Source organism: Setaria viridis, chromosome 2 (genome assembly GCF_005286985.2).
Source record: "Setaria viridis chromosome 2, Setaria_viridis_v4.0, whole genome shotgun sequence".
Classification (NCBI taxonomy): domain Eukaryota; kingdom Viridiplantae; phylum Streptophyta; class Magnoliopsida; order Poales; family Poaceae; genus Setaria; species Setaria viridis.
The window spans coordinates 43,777,216-43,795,497 of record NC_048264.2 but is presented as its reverse complement, the minus strand read 5'-3'; the positions used below and the strand labels follow the sequence as shown (position 1 = coordinate 43,795,497).

Here is an 18,282-nt window from a genome sequence, read left to right as displayed (position 1 = left end):
CCTCTCCAGCAACCCACGCTGCCCGACCCAAATGACGGTGGAAGGTTGATTGCATTGCTAAATGCCAGGAATAAAACTACTTCAAGTATGATCTTAAAAAACTGATATGGTTATGCTCCACAAACAGCCTAAAAAAATCATATGAGTTTGAAAGATTGCTATGAGTTTGAAATGTTTCGCAAACAGCCTGATGAGCCCATATTCGGCTGCAAACAAAAGAATTTTGGTGTCTCAAGTCTGGGTACGGATGCAAACATACTCAGAAGGCTGAGACAGAAGAGTGCTATGCACAAGAACAAATACCAACAAACTAAAGAATCTAACTTCAGCTAGATAGAAATAGAATGCAGCGCATAGCATAATACTATCACAGTTAAAAATCCGGTGTTCTCATCCTTTGCTCTCGACATCGCATACACATTTCTTCGCTCTAAATCACATCTCATGGCAAAAGGACCACGGCAATTTTTGATTTCCCGGAACTAGACCCTAGGCAAAATTAATGCCAAGACTACAAGTATATCGAGCTAAAACGGGGCACCCAGCATCTTCCATCCCACCCGCCTACTTACACGCCTCCACTCATTCACGGCAAAACGACCTTGGATCTTCAAAGTCGGTACTCGGCATGCTCGTCGTAGGAGGCATCACCGTTGTTAGCCTCGAGGGATGCTGCCGCGGCCTTGTCCAGGAACCACACCAGCTTCCCGTCCGTCGGGTGGATCATTCTTGCAGGCAGCAACGCGGGAGCATCAGGACCTTCAGTGCCGTCAGAAACCGCTAAGTGCACGGCCTTCACCTTGTCGTCGCCAGTAGCCACTATCGCTATGTTGGAAGCCGAGTTGATTACTGGGAGAGTGAAGGTGATCCTCTCGGGTGGAGGCTGCGGGGAGTCAGTGATGTAGGTGACCCAGTCGTCTTTCAGCTCAAGGGCAGGGTGGTTGGGGAACAGCGAGGCCACATGACCATCAGAGCCCATGTCAAGGAGGATGAGATCAAACTTGGGGCAGTCGTTGCTCTCTGAGACCCCGATTGTCCGGACCTTGACCAGCTGCCTGATGACGAATTCGTAGTCTGTTGCTGCATCCTCCACTGTGGCATTGTCATTTATGGAGTAGACATGGCCATTAAGAATAGGTACCTGTAAGACAATTCAAATATGTCAAATAGTTAACTCGGCAAAAGGATGCATTGCAAGATTCTAACCCATAATCAGCAGCAGCAGCAGCAACCATCATAAATGCGACACTAACAACTGCATCTTATCCACTTATTTGATTCTTGGTGCCAACATAAGTTGAATGTGGAATCAGTGTAACTGAAATGGCAAGAATGGGAATAACATGGAACAGATACATATAATCAAAGACTCGACACATAAGAACATGACATGCTCGAAGAAGTCTCATGCAACAGTGACACTAGCATAACAGGCTATTTAGGCATATGTGCTCTCTAAAGATTTAAATGGGCACACAAACTAGACAAAATAATAGGGTAAGGACAATAGCAGGGAAAAAAATTCAACAAGTTAAACTGAATTTTGTTAAGATCGAATTGAGTAATATTTTAGTCTAGAAAAATGGAATCAAGAAATCTACACATATAATGAGACTGGTTCAAGGAGGAGCTCAGCTGAGTGCAGTTATTCTGTTGCAATAAGAAACCATTTCAACGAGTTTTTAGTCTGACAATGGGCAATAATCAGAAGCTATGAAAATGTGTGGTTGGTGCAGGGTGCTTCCGGAGTAGCTGAACATGAAGCTATTAAGTCAGTAGTTAGGCAGCCTTAATCTGTCCCCCATCCCCAAGTTGGCAAAGGATATAGCATTGTCTGAAGTGTGAAAATATCAGACTACCAGAACATGACACATCAAATGATAAGGTGTAGCACCCATCCAGACCAACAGTCAGTGTCTAAGGTGTAAAATCTACCTAAAAATGTGTTCTACTTTCAATTGGCATTATTCTTTATTGTAACAAGAAAGGAAAATGGATATGGCCGAATGAGAATGATAGGAGACTGAATGTTAGCAACACAGATTTTGAGCTAATATATACCGCTACTCTTGACCTGCTCTTTCTTTGAACAATTCATTGCAATAAAGAACAGGGAATTCTTGATTATCTAAGACTCCCACTGGCTGGTCCTCTCAACAACTAATTTTAAGCCTTGTTGCTCTGAAGCCTGAAATGAAATGACCAAATACTCCTAACATTTGGTTGAAACAAGAAAAAATGAAAAAAAAAGAAATCCACAGGTCAGTCATATAATCCTAGATAATCCGTTGAGTACCGTGTCAATAAAATTTATATGGTAGTATTTTATAACATGCAGTACATACCAACAATAGAGAATAAAAACACTCAGATCTCAAACAGAGCTAGACAAAAAAAAGTCCACTCTTATCAGTAACCAGAACAACAAATATTCAGGTATGATACAAGTATGTGCTTGCTCTGTCGGTTCTTTACAGTCTACTTCCATGGTTGTAGCCTCAACGAGGTGGACAAGTATAATGTAAAGGAAAAGTTCATCGTAACTGCTGGTTGATTTAACACAAGTGGAGCTGAAGTTCAGACAGCACTTTTAAGACTAAAATAATATCAATGATTATTTCCACACAAAAAACATCAAAATATTACCCAAAATAAGGAAGCAAAGAGCAAAAACAGACTAGCATCAAATAGTATATCATTTGGCAGGAAAAAAAAAGAATCCCTCAATAACGAAAAAACCAACCAGATCATAGACAGGTGGGCACCAAAACATCAGACTTCTGACTACAAAACACATAGCGTTTCAGGTTTTAAATGACAAGACATACTCACTTCAGCTGTTAAACTTGTACTGTAAGAATTTTTTGACATCCTATTTCAGTGAATAAACTTTTCATTGTTTAGGTATGCAGAGGGAAAAATAATATTAGTGGAAGCAACAAGGAGAACCATCAGTATAGATACAACCGCCATCTGGTTGGTACAGAACAATAAATAAAAGGAAGCCAAATCAGCTCATTTTTCAACGAAGCAGAAAGTAGGTGACAGACATCAACAAGTGAATACAAAATAACAAATCTTAATAAACAAAACACTGAATTTGTGCATAAGCTTTATTTTAGGCTGCCTGCAGGTCAAAAAGGAATCAGAAAAGGAATGGTATATTCAGTTCACATACCTTGGCGAGGAATCCTTCTTTTGTTAGCTTATAGTTACTCTCAGCATGATTCTTTGCTACAGCACGTTCGTCAGTCCAGAAGATGTACCATTTGGACCAATCCAGGGTCTTGTTGTATGGGGCTTCACAAAGTTTCCTTGTAGTAATTGAAAGAGTGAAAGTTCAGGTATAGGAATATGAACTGTGTTGGGCTGTTGGCACTTCTTGTGCAAACAATAATCAAAAGAATATGTTAGTTAATAAAGCTGAGGAAATAGCATTACCACAAAAAACTGACTAGGGGGGCTCCAGATAGGGCAATAGCAAAGTATCCCCTTTCTTTGACAGAAATTTCTGAAATTTGTGAGATATACTCAGCCAGATCTGTTGAGATATCATCAAAACTCTCAAAAACCCTTATTTCACTGTTCCTTTTTGGCTCATATGTGGTAGCTGATTCCCTTTCCATTGCTTCTTTGATCTAGAACTCTATATCAAGTTACTATCGCACCAAAATATTCCTGCAGAAAGAAGTAGTGGCAAATTAACAACACAAGTAGATTCTGAAGAAGTTTTTTTTTCCACGAACACGCAGGAGAGCTGCATATCAATATATTAAGAAGAAATAGATTCAGAAGAAGTGATCCAATTAACATTAGAATATAAGAAAGCTTGCAAAATGCAGACTTTAGTTCTCTAACTTGTACGTCTATAGTACCTACAGTAGAAGTCGCAACATTCTGGCCAACCATAGACTATTGCTCTAACTCTAACACTCCCAACACAAATACCATTTTGTTTATTGTTTCTGGCCAAGAAGGGACCAAAATGTTAGAAAACGGAGGACATTCTATACCTATGCTTACCCAGCCTAATATCACATGAGTTATGGCCCCTTTAATAGCAGTAAAACTATTGAAGCATAACATTGTCTCTGCTAGCCAATCTAAGAGAAAGGGTGACATCAGAGGGCCTTTTGCTAATATTCTTGTTCATTACAGAACATGTTCAAAACAAGACACATTTACTCCAGAATTATGAAGCTGCTCTGCAATAAAACTGCAATAAAAATATTACTATAGGGTGCTTCTCTCTAGAATGCAGAAGAAAAACAATCGAGAAAACTGGTAGCACAACATGCATCTAGAAACTGGTATGCTGGTTCCTTTTGCTGCATTCTTTAATATGTTATCCTTATAAATGTTATGTTTCGCTTCTAAACATTTCGAGCACAACTAAAAATTAAAACACCAACTTGCTAGTTGTAAATGATTAAAAAGCTACTCCTACGTTTTGTAGACCTTGACCAAAGGCCCAAAAGGAATAAGTATTGTAGCAAAGATTTTGCACGCAACATTAAAGCACCTAAAAAACTGAACATGTATGATTGCATCGCGTCAATTTGGGGATCATAAATTTGAGTGTGTAATATGATTGTGACAGAAATCTAGCTGGATTGAATAACCCATAAGAAAGAAGATAAAACTTGTGGATCTATTATTGCCTTAATTAATTATAGCTTTGACGTTTCAGTATGAATTTTAGGGGAAGGGAAGTCTCCTATTGCTGTATATGGAAGTCTTGCTGGCTGCCTATTTCACGTTAATAGCTGAAGCCTGAAACCCGATCAGATGTATCTCTGCAAAACAACGTATTCAACATCCAGCTACAAATTGCCTCTTGTGGGCCGAAGGCTCGAAAGCCAATTGCATAACTAAATCTGAGAACAGTAAAAACTACAAAAATGATACTCCGTTAAGTTCAAAGCATCAGATTAAAACTGAAGCTCTAAAGGTATCATACTAAATACAGAGGCGAAATTGCACAGTAGACAGAGAGCTATCAGCATTACAGATAGTATTCACATACAAGCAGTAACACATACTCAAAGAACACAAAAATTGCGAATAAAAGACCAGAAGTTGCCTTTCTTGTTCTGCTGAAGGAATGGAGAAAGCTGAAAGAGCTCTGGACAGAACTGAATGACTAGCAATAAGGAACGGACAGTTGCAACTGAAAGCTCTAGTAGCCATCATTTGAGATGAGAACAGTTCAAAGATTCCAATGCTTTTTTTTCAATCCCAACAAAAGCACTCAAATACTACTTTACTGCTAATAAAAGTGAAAAGGAAGCAGAAGCACTGCGGGGGAACAATCCATTGCAGTATAGATGCTGAAGACTGAAAAAAAGCTGCTGCCTTTGGCCCCATTGCTCGCGTACTTTCTCCCGAGGAAAAGAACCCAAAAGAAATCGGATATGGTCATGGCGGGCGCACTCCCCGGACAAAAACCAGACGGATCAAGAACGCGCAATCCTGCCCCGAAAAAAAAAAATCCAATCTTCGATCGACTAGAACGCGCACCAAGCCGCATTACCTAAAAACCCATACCAGCAACAAAACCACACTCTATGAATTAACAAACAATTCGGCCGCATTTTCCTATCAATGTTCTATCAGGTAGTGCCAAGAAAACACGATCCGTCAGGAACAGCACGAGGCTGACGAGGAAGAGGAAGAATTCCAGTTCGTGGCGACTGCGCGCCGGACAAATCGCCCCCACCCCGAGTAGCGCCCAAACCAAGAACCAACCCTAAGATCACGGGGCGGAAACGAATCAAGAAGAGCCCGGTCGGGTTCCAAGAACTCACCGGAACTGTGCATTCACTCGCCCTGCCCCGCCTCCTCCTGTCCCGAAGCCGCAAGCGAACAAAGGAGGGGGAATAAAAGAAGCCAGGGGAAGCAAGGAAGCGCAGACACACACACACACACACACATACGCATACATACGTACGATCTTTTCGCTTGACGTATTGCGTACAGAATTGCTGGCGACAAATATTAAAACCAGAAAAGGAAAATCGGGGGTGGACGTCGACATCAGGAGGAGGGGGAGGAAGAAGACGACACCTTGTTTTGATCTGAACGAATTCTCCCCTGCACTTCTCTGCCTTTGCGGGTTATGTGCGCGCTTCTCCTGCTCTCCCTCTTTTTTTTATTCCATCTCTCCTCCGCTCTTTGCCTCTGGGTCTGCGAAGTCTCCACTCTACTGTAGATGTGGCTTTATCCTTCTGTTCCCGGAGGGATTATAAAATTTTGGTTGCGTCCATCTGTCGAGCTGCCGCGCACGTGCGGCTGCCCTCTCATCCTTATCGCTACCCCAGCTTCCCTACCTGCCAGCCAGCCTCGTCATTTCATCTCCTGGTACATGTGGATTACCCCTTGATCTTCCTGTAAACATCCATGTAACAGTCGACCCCATTCATCTGCAGACAAATCACTAGCAAATTTAATGGCTTTCAGCAACGGAATCTACCGGGGGGGTAGAGGGAGCGCTTTGTCAGTTGGCATCGAGCCGATAAAATCACGCAAGTTGCAGGGGGGCGCACGCGGTCCTCCTCATCTTTTTGGAGAAAACGATTGAGCTGCTGTCTTCATCTGCAACTGACGCAGAGGATGGCGAAGAGCCATTGCAGATAGCATCATGGACCATGGAGGGAGGGAGGGTGAAAGAGGAAGGTCCACTGCCTTTGATGCGACCCTACCCCAAATCTTTACACGGCGCTAGCGCTAGCGCTAGTAGTACAAATCTGACCCGCTCGCTTCGTGATCCCACCCACAGCGCAATGAACAGCTGTGCCTACGTGCCAATGCCTACCTACCTCGCCCCGAATTTGCTTTCAGAAAAGGCGATAATTAAAGATGGCATCAGTTGCAATTTGCAGGCAGTACTTGTTTGTGTGTTTCAGGTGAGCTGATCGGGATGCATCTGCTGATCTTTATCCTCAAACTGGGGTCCTTTTATACTGTACTGCCACAAACTTACTCATCATCATGAAAGGCCACAAAGTTTGGGGGACCAAGAAAACACAAATCGTTCCAAGCTGGACCTGTTCGCTTCAGCTTATTCAGCCAGCTTATCAGCCATCAAACAGTGTTTTCCTCTCACAATAAATCAGCCGTTTCAGCTTTTGAGCCGGCTTATAAGCTGAAACGAACAGGCCTGACGCACGAGCTTAGCGTTCCTCCAGCCTACGTGGCTCCACCAATCAAGACTCGCAGGTGAACAGGAGAACAACTCTGGACCGACGTATCATTCTCAAGCTTGCGTGTCCCAGCCAGCCGCGTAGCTTACAGCATGAAAGCTGTCATCTTCCATCCATCTGATTGGGCACTGCAACATTTTCAACTTGACAGCCATCGGTTGGCTTTGCTCACTGGCAGATGGCAGCGCCGGCAAGACCACAGATTTCCAAGGCAACTGCAACTCCAATTCTTGGGAGCTCAACAACCAGACACCGATCACCACCCAACCCAAACGGAGAGGCAACAAGATAGCGGCGAATCAGGCAATGTTTTAGGTCAGGGGCACGCAGGGAGAGCCTGTTTCTGATAAGAGGGATCGCGTTGGAAAGGACATGATGTGTGACCCCCAATAATTCCCGGCCATATCCTTCGCTGTCAGCTCCACTGCTGTCCATTTATGCACAGGAAACGGCTGCCTGGATTTGGGTCGTGGCACAGAGGCGACGGGGGGCACCATGGGCAGGGTCCAAGGTTGGTGGCCTGTCAAATTCCTCACTGCAGCGTCTAAAAAATCGACAAATTTGGGCACACAGGAACTCGTTATCACCTCGCCTAGATTTGCATAAACAACCAGCAGCCACCAAAATTTTCTTCATTTCTCAGGGGACAAATTTCTTCGCTGCGGCACCTTGCATTTCTCAGGGATCTTTTTAGAACGCACAAGGGTAAAATATGTCACACAAGAATTCCGATAGACACTGATGGATATTTAGTTGTATATCAGGTGGAAAACATTTTTTTTTATTTTGCTAGTCTTTTGCACACATCATTTTAGGTTGCCACTCATTTAAGTGAAGCACTTGTTGGGTGCATCAGAGATCAGGCTACGCCAATGGAGACAAGGGGCAAAGGGTCCCAGAAGCCCATAGTCTATGTTATCTCCAAGTGTGTGAAAGAGAGAGACCCTCTATAAATCTATAATAGTGTGGATGATCGCAGCTTGATCCGAGATTGGTTTATGAAATGAGAGCTCAAGAAAAGAGGAACCAGTGCACGCAAACCAGGTGTATAAAGTTGCACAGACGAAAAAAAAAGTCATACCTACCTGATGGAAATCTGGGAAAGGAACGGGTCTCTATGCATGTGAGTGTGCACCGTGATCTCTTCAGTTGTTCCTGCACATCCCGGTCCCGGCAGTGCAACCCCCAATTGCCGAGACCTAAACTCTGACGTGACGTGAAGAAATCGATCAGGTGTGCAGAACATTTCATTTTCCAGCGAGTGAAAACAGGTGATGTTCATGTAGAAGCTCAAGCACTCGAATACATTGGAAGAACAAATTTCCAGGCATAAAAAAGGGGGAAACAGTAACCGTTCTTTAGCAAGATGTGGCCCGGTTAGTTTTGGGCATTCGGCTGATGCCTAATTCCAATGCTTTCTATGAAGAACTAGGGTGTACAGAACATCACCAGAAGGGTAAATAAAAAGAAGTGAAATGGTACATTATTTATGCTGATGTAATGCAAGGTGTTGCACCAAACATCAGCAGAACCACCAATCCGTCAACTGAAAATGAAACCATACGAAGCCCCTAACATTGGAAAACATTGCTGTTGGATAGCCACTCACAATGGCAGGCACAAGTCAAGGACAGCAATTTTATGACCTTCTGGATTGTAACTCTACTAGCAATGATGTTTCCCTTCAACCCTTCCCATGATCATCCGCTCCAACCAAACTGATGCATAATTACAAACGATTAGTAACACAGTTGCAGAAAGATTATAGGTAGTTTAGTTTACAAGAAAAAATCACTTGAAACAAATAGAAAAAACTTTTAAATCCTTAATGTCACAGGCAATGCTGCGAATTTCTGCTGTGAGTAATAAAATCACGTCAAACTAGAATCAAATAGATGAGATGATAGGAAAAACCCCTAGATAGTGATATTGGCCTCTGGTACAGTATATGATTCTCATTTATCTAGTAACATAAGCTATCGGCAGGCATATAATAGTGTTGCCTCTATCAAACAAAGTCACACACATGAGTTGAGCACTTGCAACTTCATAAACACGGTGATTATGTTTGACACTTCAGAATTCTGATAAAGAATATGCAAAATTAAGGTCAAGGAACATGTCATGACCAGAGCATATTCCATATGTTCAAGACTTTAGATGTCCCTAATCCAAATATGATGGTTCAGTTAGTGAGAGGCACTAGCTTGGATGGTGAGAACTGAGAAGCCAGGTTCGTAAAGCTCAGTTCATGATATGATACAATACATAAAGTTGGAGCCTACATGTAGTGGTGGGTCTAAGTACATTCTAAACAGGTAGGTCAGAATATGCTCTAGTGCCAAAGGGAAACTTAAAAAAATTGATACAGATTAGCACTCTTACAGTATGGAATATTGGAATATGCTCCAGTCATGATAATATATATCAGAACACCAGCAGGACTAGGTCTAGTCTGTATGTGTCAGAGCAACCTTTGCAACGCATGATGGAGTCATTCATAAGATGTATTTCACAGTGCAGCGTGACTTGAGCACTGCAGCTAATTTTGTTTCATAGGGAAAGGTCCATAACTGGAACCAAAGCCACACAAGTCAAACAAACTGATTTGAAAAATGTTGAGATGGAGTTGCTATGATGTAAAATGTTACTCAGTGGAAGACTGGACCGCAGGAAAAATGAAAAATTAAAAATGATTAAGACAATTCCAGTGTGTGCTGGCTTTTTGCAGGCAGAGAGGCATGATAACCTTGGATAAGGAACAATGAAGCAAGTTTAACGCCTTTTGTGTATTCAAATGTTTTTAGATTTGCATGTACCCACAGTCCTTACAAAAAGTAGGTTCAGGAATTTTGGTATTTGTAAGTAGTGCACATTGCCTTCCATGAAATATCATGTATTTATTTTATCAAATATCTGCACTTAACTATAAGTCATTTTGAATGTGGCAGTTATCTATGCAACTGCTTCAGTGGACTAAACAAACGAGAAAAATAGCCAGTTTGAAGAAAAGGGCAAGAAAAACAATGTTAGAATACCAAAATTGCAAAGACTCTGACTCATCTACCAGTTATTGGGAATCCATGGCTGATCTACTGGTTACTGGGTCATAGAAATGAAACAAGTTGTGCAATCCAATTCAAGTGAAACTACCTGCTACTTTGGGATAGTACTTGTTAACTTCCTTGGTTCCAAAGAATTCTTCCTGCCTATAATTCTTGACTTAACAGCTTACTCAGTATCATATTGGTGCATTAATTAGAGCTTGTCTTCCACACATTCATAAAGAGACTAGGCTTACGACAACCATCTTTAAGTAGAATGGTATAAAAGAAAAGATTCTAATACAGTCCTGAATCTGCATACAGGAACCATCGGAAACACAAAATTCCATGGTGTTTTCATAGTTCAAGAGCAATGAAGTAAGATACAATGCAGGATAAACCACTAACATAAAACGATGGACTGGTCCTCAGAACTATCACCATCCACACAGCAAATGCTTAAGCAAAGATAGTATTATGAAAAGTGCAATAAAAGCATCATGACTACAAAAATTACCCAAATTTTGCTTAAGCCCGCATTCGCCGCCTGGGCTTCTTGACAAAGCTCATTCTGAGCTTGTATAGCCTCTTGCTCTTCAATCTCTTCTTCTCCGGCAAAGTGAGCCTCTTCTTCACCTTCTTCTCCTTCTTTGCCTTCACATACTTCTTGTCAATCTTATACTCTCCTGGTGCCACAGTTACACCGCGTGCAACTGCCTCCCTGAACAGTGCATTTGCACGATCCCCTAAATTGTGCTTAGTCAGCTTCTCAATCAACAAGCTATACGACTTTACTCCAGGAGCATGCCCATATCCTTTCATCATACGGAATACCTTGACGGCATGCTCAACCCTCTCAATACCACACAAGATCTTGATGAATCCATAATACACCTTCCTATCAAGCTTATCTCCAAATCCGGCAGATCGCATCCACGTCATCATCTCATCCCCCTCTGAAATACGAGCAGCTTGGTACAAGCTCCTGATGAGCACCAAGTACGTGTCAGCATCCGGTGAGCATCCCCACTCACCCATTCGGCGGAAGAGATTCATGGCATCCTCCGTCTTGCGGATCTTGCAAAGATTTGTGATCAGCACCCGAAATGTCCCAGCATCCCGGGGAATGCCATTGGCCTCCATGTCAAGTAAGAACTTCTCCGCTTCCACGGGCATCCTCAGTGGGTCCTTCTTGCGGCTGAGCCGGCAGACACAATCAAGAACAGCATTGTATGCATCCAAACCTGGCTGAAACCCACCACGGCGTGTCTCACCAATCAACCTCAGCGCATGGTCGAGCTTTCCAGCATTGGCATAGCCAGATACCAGCAAAGTGCAGATATTGTCATCAGGGAAGATCTCATTGGCGACCTTCTTGGCAGCACGCTCTGCGTGCGAAGGGAAGCCCTCAGCAGAAAGCGAGGAGACCAGAGAAGTGAGCGCCTCGCGGTTACGGAGTTGCTCGGGCAATTCGTCGAACACCTTGACGGCGTCCGTGGGGCGGCCGGCTCTGGCGAGCTGGTGGAGGTAAGCGTCGAGCGTGTCGGGCCCGAGCGCGGTGGGGAACTCCTGGATGAGCGCGCGCACGGCGGGGAAGTCGCGGCGGCGCGCGAGGTGGCGGACGACGGGCGCGAGCGCGCCGTCGGAGGGGTGTAGCGAGCGGCGGCGGACGAGGAAGCGGAAGAGGTCTGCAGCGGCGCGCGAGCTGGCGGGCGGGGAGAGCGCGAGCGCCTCGGCGAGGAGCGCGTTGGTGGGGCGCACGTCGGAGAAGTGGAGCGAGAAGTAGGCGTCCGGGGTGGTGGCGGGCGGCGGGGTCGTGGAGAGCGCGGCGAGTGCCGCCGCGAGGGAGGATGCGAGGGAGTTGTCCGGAGCGGGAGCAGTGGAGGCGGAGAGGTGGCGCAGGAAGGGAGAAGGGGGCGTGGCTGCGGCGGCGCCGGTGGCCGGAGATGGGAGGAGGAGGCGGCGGAGGAGGTGGCGGCGCCACATTTTGGAGCGGCTGAGATCGGGGGCAGTGGGGAGGGTTTGGGAGGTTTGCTCCTGGGTCTACTCTGCGAGGTCTAAACGCGCCAAGGGCAACGTCAAGCGCCGATCTGAGATCGGACGGTCAGGATGGAAAGTTGGTTATCTATCATGGAACCCCCTGGTTTGGTCCTCCCTCGTCGGATCAGATACTCCTCCGGCGACCGGCGGCCCCCGACGCCGACATCCTCCCCAACCTCCCGTCCGAGCAGGAAGCGCGAGGGAGGAGAGGAGGCGCGCGTGCGCGCGCGATTCGCGGCATCTGAGCGCCACGGCTGCGACCGCGCGCCCTCCGGCGCCTCCCGCCGCGGTGCTCGCAGCACGGCCCCGACGGATGCTCGGCCGCTTCCCCGTCGCGCTCCGCCTCTCGCGCTGTCTGCTGCGCGGGAGCAGCGGCCGCCGTGGCCTGTCCGCTATGGCCGGAGGCGACGGGGAGGGCCAGCTCGGGGATTTCTTCGAGTACATGGAGCGGCTGCGCAACTACGAGCGCTCGGGCGTGCCGCGCGGCGCCGGCACCGACTCTGACGACGGCTTCGACCTCGGTCGCATGCGCCGCCTCCTCCGCCGGCTCGGAGACCCCCACACCCACTTCCCGGTGAGCCCCCCGTGTTCCCTTATCTCGCTGACTAACACAAAGATATTGCAATGAATGTAAGATGAGCTCATCAGTTGTGTAGTTGTGTTTGTAGGCTGTGCATATCGCTGGCACCAAGGGGAAAGGTTCAACCGCTGCATTCCTGTCCAATATCATGAGGGAGCAAGGCTACAATGTGGGCTGTTATTCCAGGTAATCTTAAATCATCATCAGCAATGTCGATCGTATGCAGTTGTTACTCAGAAGTTTTGTGGTGCCTCTGTAATTGGGACAGGGAAACGAATGCATTCATGATTGGTTGCTCGAACAATTTTGTCCTTATGAAAAGTTGCATAGTCAAAATTTTGATTTTAGGCTTTTAGCCTCTGTCAAGTGTCAACTGATATCAACATTTATCAAAGGATATTGAACTGAAATTACAAAATGTATTAAAGAGAAAAATAGCCTAAATGGGGCTGTTCTGTTGATAGTTCAAAGAGGTATGCAGGAGAAGAATGTAGTCTTTTTTAAGGAGCTTTGATCGAATGAGGCTTACGTATATATAAATTCTGCTCTAGCTCTATCCTGTTCAATTCTTAGGGGGCTGGATCTTGTTTTCTAGCAAATTAGTTTTGAATAGTATCTTTCTCCTTTCATGTTGAGCTCTATGCCAAGGTGTTGAATTGTAATCCTCTATTTTAGATCATTTCTAATTGTCCAGTTGCATCTGTGTAAACACTGCTATGATTCTGTTTTCTATGCAGCCCACATCTTCTAACAATACGTGAACGAATTTCTGTTGGAAATGATGGAGGCCCTGTCCCAGTTGGACTGCTGAGTGATCTTTTCGATCAGGCAAAGGAAGCTATTGATGAATCAATAGAATTAGAAAATGGAGCACTGACACATTTTGAGGTAGTTTGTTTATTGAAAATGTAACCTACCTCTTTGTCGGATGATAGATTTTTTTACTGTTTCATTACATTCGCAAGTAGTTATTGCAAACAGCTAATGAGAATTTTGGTAGCCTCAAATACTATTGGCATTGAATCTCATCATGTTTGTTTCTCATATAATCATGGTCATGACTTTTAGTATTATCTGCACGCTTTTGCAGGTTTTTACTGCTCTCTCATTTCTTCTATTCTCACAAGAAAATGTTGACATTGCCATCGTTGAAGTAAGTTATGGAACATCTATTGCTGCCTTATATGACCTCTCAAGTTTTGTGCGTGTCGCTGTTGAACTTATATAATGTTGAACAGAAGTCACAAGAGTGCCTGCTAGGAATGTGGAATGGGCAACTGATTTATTTTGAGATTGTAGGCCAACGGGCACCTGAGCTATGAGATTAAAGGAAATAGTGCTAATAAGTTACAAAAATTCTGCATAGCTAACACTTCCAATGACTGCTTTCTAAATGGATCTCAGTATAATAGAATATCAAATGAACATAAGTACAACAAACATAGGGCCAATTGGTCTTGAACGCAAAGGGCTGTCACGTTCTTAATATCATCTGTTCTTACTGACTCTAAATTACACTGAACATGAACTTTATGGTTGCAAAAACAATCTCAGTAATGCTTGCATTTGTCTATCTATTCCCTAGGCAGGCCTTGGTGGAGCTAGAGATGCCACAAATGTCATACAAAGTACTGAATTAGCAGCATCTGTCATAACAACAGTAGGGAGGGAGCATCTTGCTGCATTGGGTGGCTCCCTGCAAAACATAGCAATAGCAAAGTCCGGGATCATCAAACAAGGACGACCAGTATGTAATTCCCTTATCATTTTCCTTCTGCATGTCTACCAGGATCAAGCTGCTCCTGTTTATCATTTACCTCACAGCCAACTTGAAAGTCTTGCACTTTTTTTACTTGAATTAAATGGTGGTATGACAAGCCTTGCTCTTCTCCTGTTCCATCGCATCGTAGGAATCTTGTTCTTGACTTTGTTCAGTAACATGAGAAAAATGCTACCTTATTCTTGAGTCTTTCCAAAAGACTTTTGTCCAGTTGTATAATATTATCCTTGCATATGATCTGCCAAGGTATGTGACAAGTATGACTGAACATGAACCTTTCCTTATCCAGTTATTCTTGTTTATTCTTTCCCCGGACTGATTGATTCTCAGATTTGTTTCTTTTAGCAGCATTGTAGTTATTAGGTTCCTAATATTGAGTTGTGTACTTGTAATGTCTACCTCAGATGTGGCATTCTAGTGGATCTTGTAACATTGCACTGTATGCAAGGAGCAGCAGCATTAGGAACCCTTCCTCTTCCAGTATCCCCATATTTTTCTTCCTCAATCCCTTCCAAACATTAGAATTTGTTCTGCAATTTGATCTTAAATCTTTCGCCCACTCATATTTCAATATTTTTTTAACATAGCATACATGGTCTAAATGAGGCCACTAAGATTCAGTTTTTTTAACATATTCCAGCTTGTTTCCTGACCTAGACAAGATGTAACCTGGATATCGGACATTTTTTCAGGTTGTGATTGGTGGACCATTTTCGACGGATATTGAGCAAATTATTCGTGACAGAGCATTCTTGACACAATCCCCTGTCATATCTGCTTGTGATCCTGGCATTAAGAGCATTTCTAAATGCATATATTGGGATAACGGAAAGCCGTATCAACGCTGTGACATCAGCATCAAGATTTCAAATGATACACTATTGGTGAGTTACAGCACGAACCCCCACCTATTTCATCTGAAATTGATAGGTTCCCATCTGATTTTCAAAACCTCTGACCGGATAGCGCAAACAATGCTTTTCAGTCCATTGAATTGCATGATGTAAACCTTCAGCTGCTGGGAGATCATCAGCGCCAGAATGCTGTTACAGCTTCTTGCACAGCTCTCTGTCTCCGTAACCTAGGTAATGATGCTATCAAGGCAATTTGCTGGCAGTGCATCCATTCAGTTTCATCGAAGTAAAGTTACTTCAGCCTTAATCCCACAAGCACTATGTGGTTATTGTTCTATTTATTTGTTTTACCACAAGCACTGGCTGATCTATTATTCTTCCAATTGCATGGATTTGGGAAGTTAAGGATGGGATATTTCCGACGCTTCGATCCAATCTGGCTTAGAGGAGACGCAACTTCCTGGGAGAAGCCAGTTTCTTACACGAGAGGAAGCCTTGGTGCTTGGGCTTGATGGACCATCCACCATACTTATCGACGGAGGTCTGTGCTATATACTATAATTTACCATTAATGGTTTTTCAGTTGTGGTTTTTTGCCATCCGCTGATGTACTGAGCATCTTCCAGCCCATACCGAGGCATCAGCAAAGGCCTTGTCAAACGTGATAGAGACTGTCAGACCGGAAGGGCCTCTGGCTCTTGTTGTCGGAATGGCTAATGACAAGGAGCATCTTGCATTTGCTGAACAGCTTCTAGCAGGTACGAGGGCGATTCATCCCTTCCTGAGCATTTGAAACCCACTCGCTTTGGTTTCTGTTGCCACACAATTTAACAGTAGCAATGAAGTTTGTGTAATTTTCTGAAAGGCAAAATAGGCATTTCGGTCCCTGAACTTTGCACCGAGGGTCAAGTTCGTCTCTCAACTTCCATATTGGCCAATCTAGTCCCTCAACTTTTTTTTTATCAAACTCGTCCTTTGTGCTGATATGGAGCTCCATATTAGCATGACACTGATGCGAAAAGTCTTTTATACCCTTGGCTCCTTCTTTATCTCTTCAATTTCCACCATTAGAAGTACAATATAACAGTATGATCCAAAATAAATATGTGAATATATGTGTTTATCGAGAGAGTATGAATACATATGTGGAGCATGTTATTGCGTACATAAGTATGTGAGCACATGTCAATTTCAATTTTAAAGCATGCGTACATGAATTGTATATACCAAAATAATATGAGTGCATACTTGTTTGATTGCATACATTTTGCAAATCAAATTCGTACGAGCGCATGTCAATTTCAATTTTAAAGCATGGGCACATACATGTTTGACCTACAAGAGTCAAGGGCAAAAGTGACTTTTTGCATTAGTCTCATGCTAATATAGAGCACAACATCAGCATAAGAACGAGTTTGACCCAAAAACGGAAGTTGAGGGACTAAATTGGTCAATCTGAAAGTTGAGGGATGAACTTGACCCTCAAGTTCAAGGACCACAATGCCTATTTTGCCTTTCTGAAACTTGCTGCAGGTTCATCCCACTGTAGTGCTGAAGTTGTGTAATTTTCTGAAACTTGCTGCAGGTTCAAGGCCCAACGTGGTGTTGCTGACAGAGGCGAGCATCGCTGGAGGGGCCTCCCGTGCAATGCCCGCACCGTCACTGAAAGAAATATGGATGGCTGCGGCACGCGACCTGGGCATCAATTGTGTGGACATCGGCACCATCAGCGGTGCTAAGGCTCCAGAACACATTGCAAACCTGGCCGCATCGCCATCGAGCTTAGCCGGAAAACCCACGGTGATGATTGGGTGCCAGGACGCCGCGGTGCCATTCTCCTGCGACCTGATCAGGGCCGCCTCCCAGATCATCCTCGAGAGCAGAGGCGGCGGCGCATCTCCTGGCCTCGTCTGCGTTACCGGCTCCCTGCATGTGGTCGCGTCTGTACTGCAGCATCTGGAGCGGCATTAGCGCATGTTGGTTGCCTGGTTCTAAAGGAACCATTGGATATCATACACTGGAAGCTGTACCAGTAGAAGAGTGGCATGCACAGGTGGATGGCTCCATGGTTGTGCAGACTGCTGATTACTGAAGGCCTGAAGCTGTTACAGTGTAACTGCTGGTACGGTGGTACCGATGAATCATTGAATCGGTTCACGGCTGGTGCGTGCTGATGATGTGCCTGCTCCTGACCGAGGATTCGAGACGGGAAAGATCTTCAACTCTTTCCCCTTTTTTCCGTTTGTTGAGATTTTGAGATGGATCTTGCTGTCGTGTGCATTTCCGGACGGTCAGCTCTGTGAGCCCAGCTATCCTGTGTGTGATAGACTGATAGCCCGCGCCCGATTTTGAGGGGTTTTTTTTCTGGGTTTCAACTTTCAAGGAGCGCTGGGGACCCAACGTCCCAACCTGTGGATCGCAGTGCCAACCTAGGGATGAAGTTTTACTACTCAACAACCTACCTTTGTTCTCCATTTCAAAAAAGAATTAACCCCCTCTCTCTCTCTCTCTCTCTCTCTCTCTCTCTCTCTCTCTCTCTCTCTATATATATATATATATATATATATATTCTGTTATTCTGTTCTTATTTAGTACCGGTAGTACAAAAAAGGTATGGTTTTGAAAATATGCTGTGTCAACTTAACCATGTAAATTATCAAGATCATAAACTGAGTATAAAAATGTCGCCCTAATAATCAACTAGATTTCCCCTAATTAAACGACTAATAATTTGGGACAGATGGAGTAGCGATTTTATTCCAAGATACTGGATGCACCAGCA

General features: G+C 44.2%; 3 protein-coding genes across 5 annotated transcripts; 1 reads left to right on the top strand and 2 right to left on the bottom strand.

The window, feature by feature from the left end:
- Positions 1 to 336: 336 nt before the first annotated feature.
- LOC117843333 (probable 6-phosphogluconolactonase 2) lies at positions 337 to 6,216 on the bottom strand. Of its 3 annotated transcripts, none has more exons than XM_034723903.2 (4): positions 6,067 to 6,216; positions 3,442 to 3,678; positions 3,179 to 3,314; positions 337 to 1,141 (listed from the first exon to the last, which is right to left on the bottom strand). In XM_034723903.2, exons 2-4 carry the CDS (start codon positions 3,624 to 3,626, stop codon positions 611 to 613), a joined length of 852 nt encoding a protein of 283 aa, XP_034579794.1. In that variant the 5' UTR covers positions 3,627 to 3,678; positions 6,067 to 6,216; the 3' UTR covers positions 337 to 610. The 3 variants fall into 3 exon arrangements, with proteins under 3 accessions (XP_034579794.1, XP_034579793.1, XP_072147723.1); XM_034723902.2 differs by lacking the exon at positions 6,067 to 6,216 and adding an exon at positions 5,808 to 6,030; XM_072291622.1 differs by lacking the exon at positions 6,067 to 6,216 and adding an exon at positions 5,084 to 5,760.
- Positions 6,217 to 8,509: 2,293 nt separating this feature from the next.
- Positions 8,510 to 12,283, bottom strand: LOC117843332 (small ribosomal subunit protein mL104 (rPPR9)). The gene is made up of 2 exons (XM_034723901.2): positions 10,764 to 12,283; positions 8,510 to 8,920 (listed from the first exon to the last, which is right to left on the bottom strand). The coding sequence occupies exon 1, from the start codon at positions 12,230 to 12,232 to the stop codon at positions 10,775 to 10,777; it is 1,458 nt and encodes a 485-aa protein (XP_034579792.1). The 5' UTR covers positions 12,233 to 12,283; the 3' UTR covers positions 8,510 to 8,920; positions 10,764 to 10,774.
- Positions 12,284 to 12,403: 120 nt separating this feature from the next.
- On the top strand, positions 12,404 to 17,932 carry LOC117843331 (dihydrofolate synthetase). Its single transcript, XM_034723899.2, has 10 exons — positions 12,404 to 12,860; positions 12,955 to 13,052; positions 13,604 to 13,754; positions 13,957 to 14,019; positions 14,452 to 14,613; positions 15,339 to 15,530; positions 15,632 to 15,731; positions 15,907 to 16,041; positions 16,127 to 16,258; positions 17,086 to 17,932. Exons 1-10 carry the CDS (start codon positions 12,600 to 12,602, stop codon positions 17,469 to 17,471), a joined length of 1,680 nt encoding a protein of 559 aa, XP_034579790.1. The 5' UTR covers positions 12,404 to 12,599; the 3' UTR covers positions 17,472 to 17,932.
- The last annotated feature ends 350 nt before the right edge of the window (positions 17,933 to 18,282 follow it).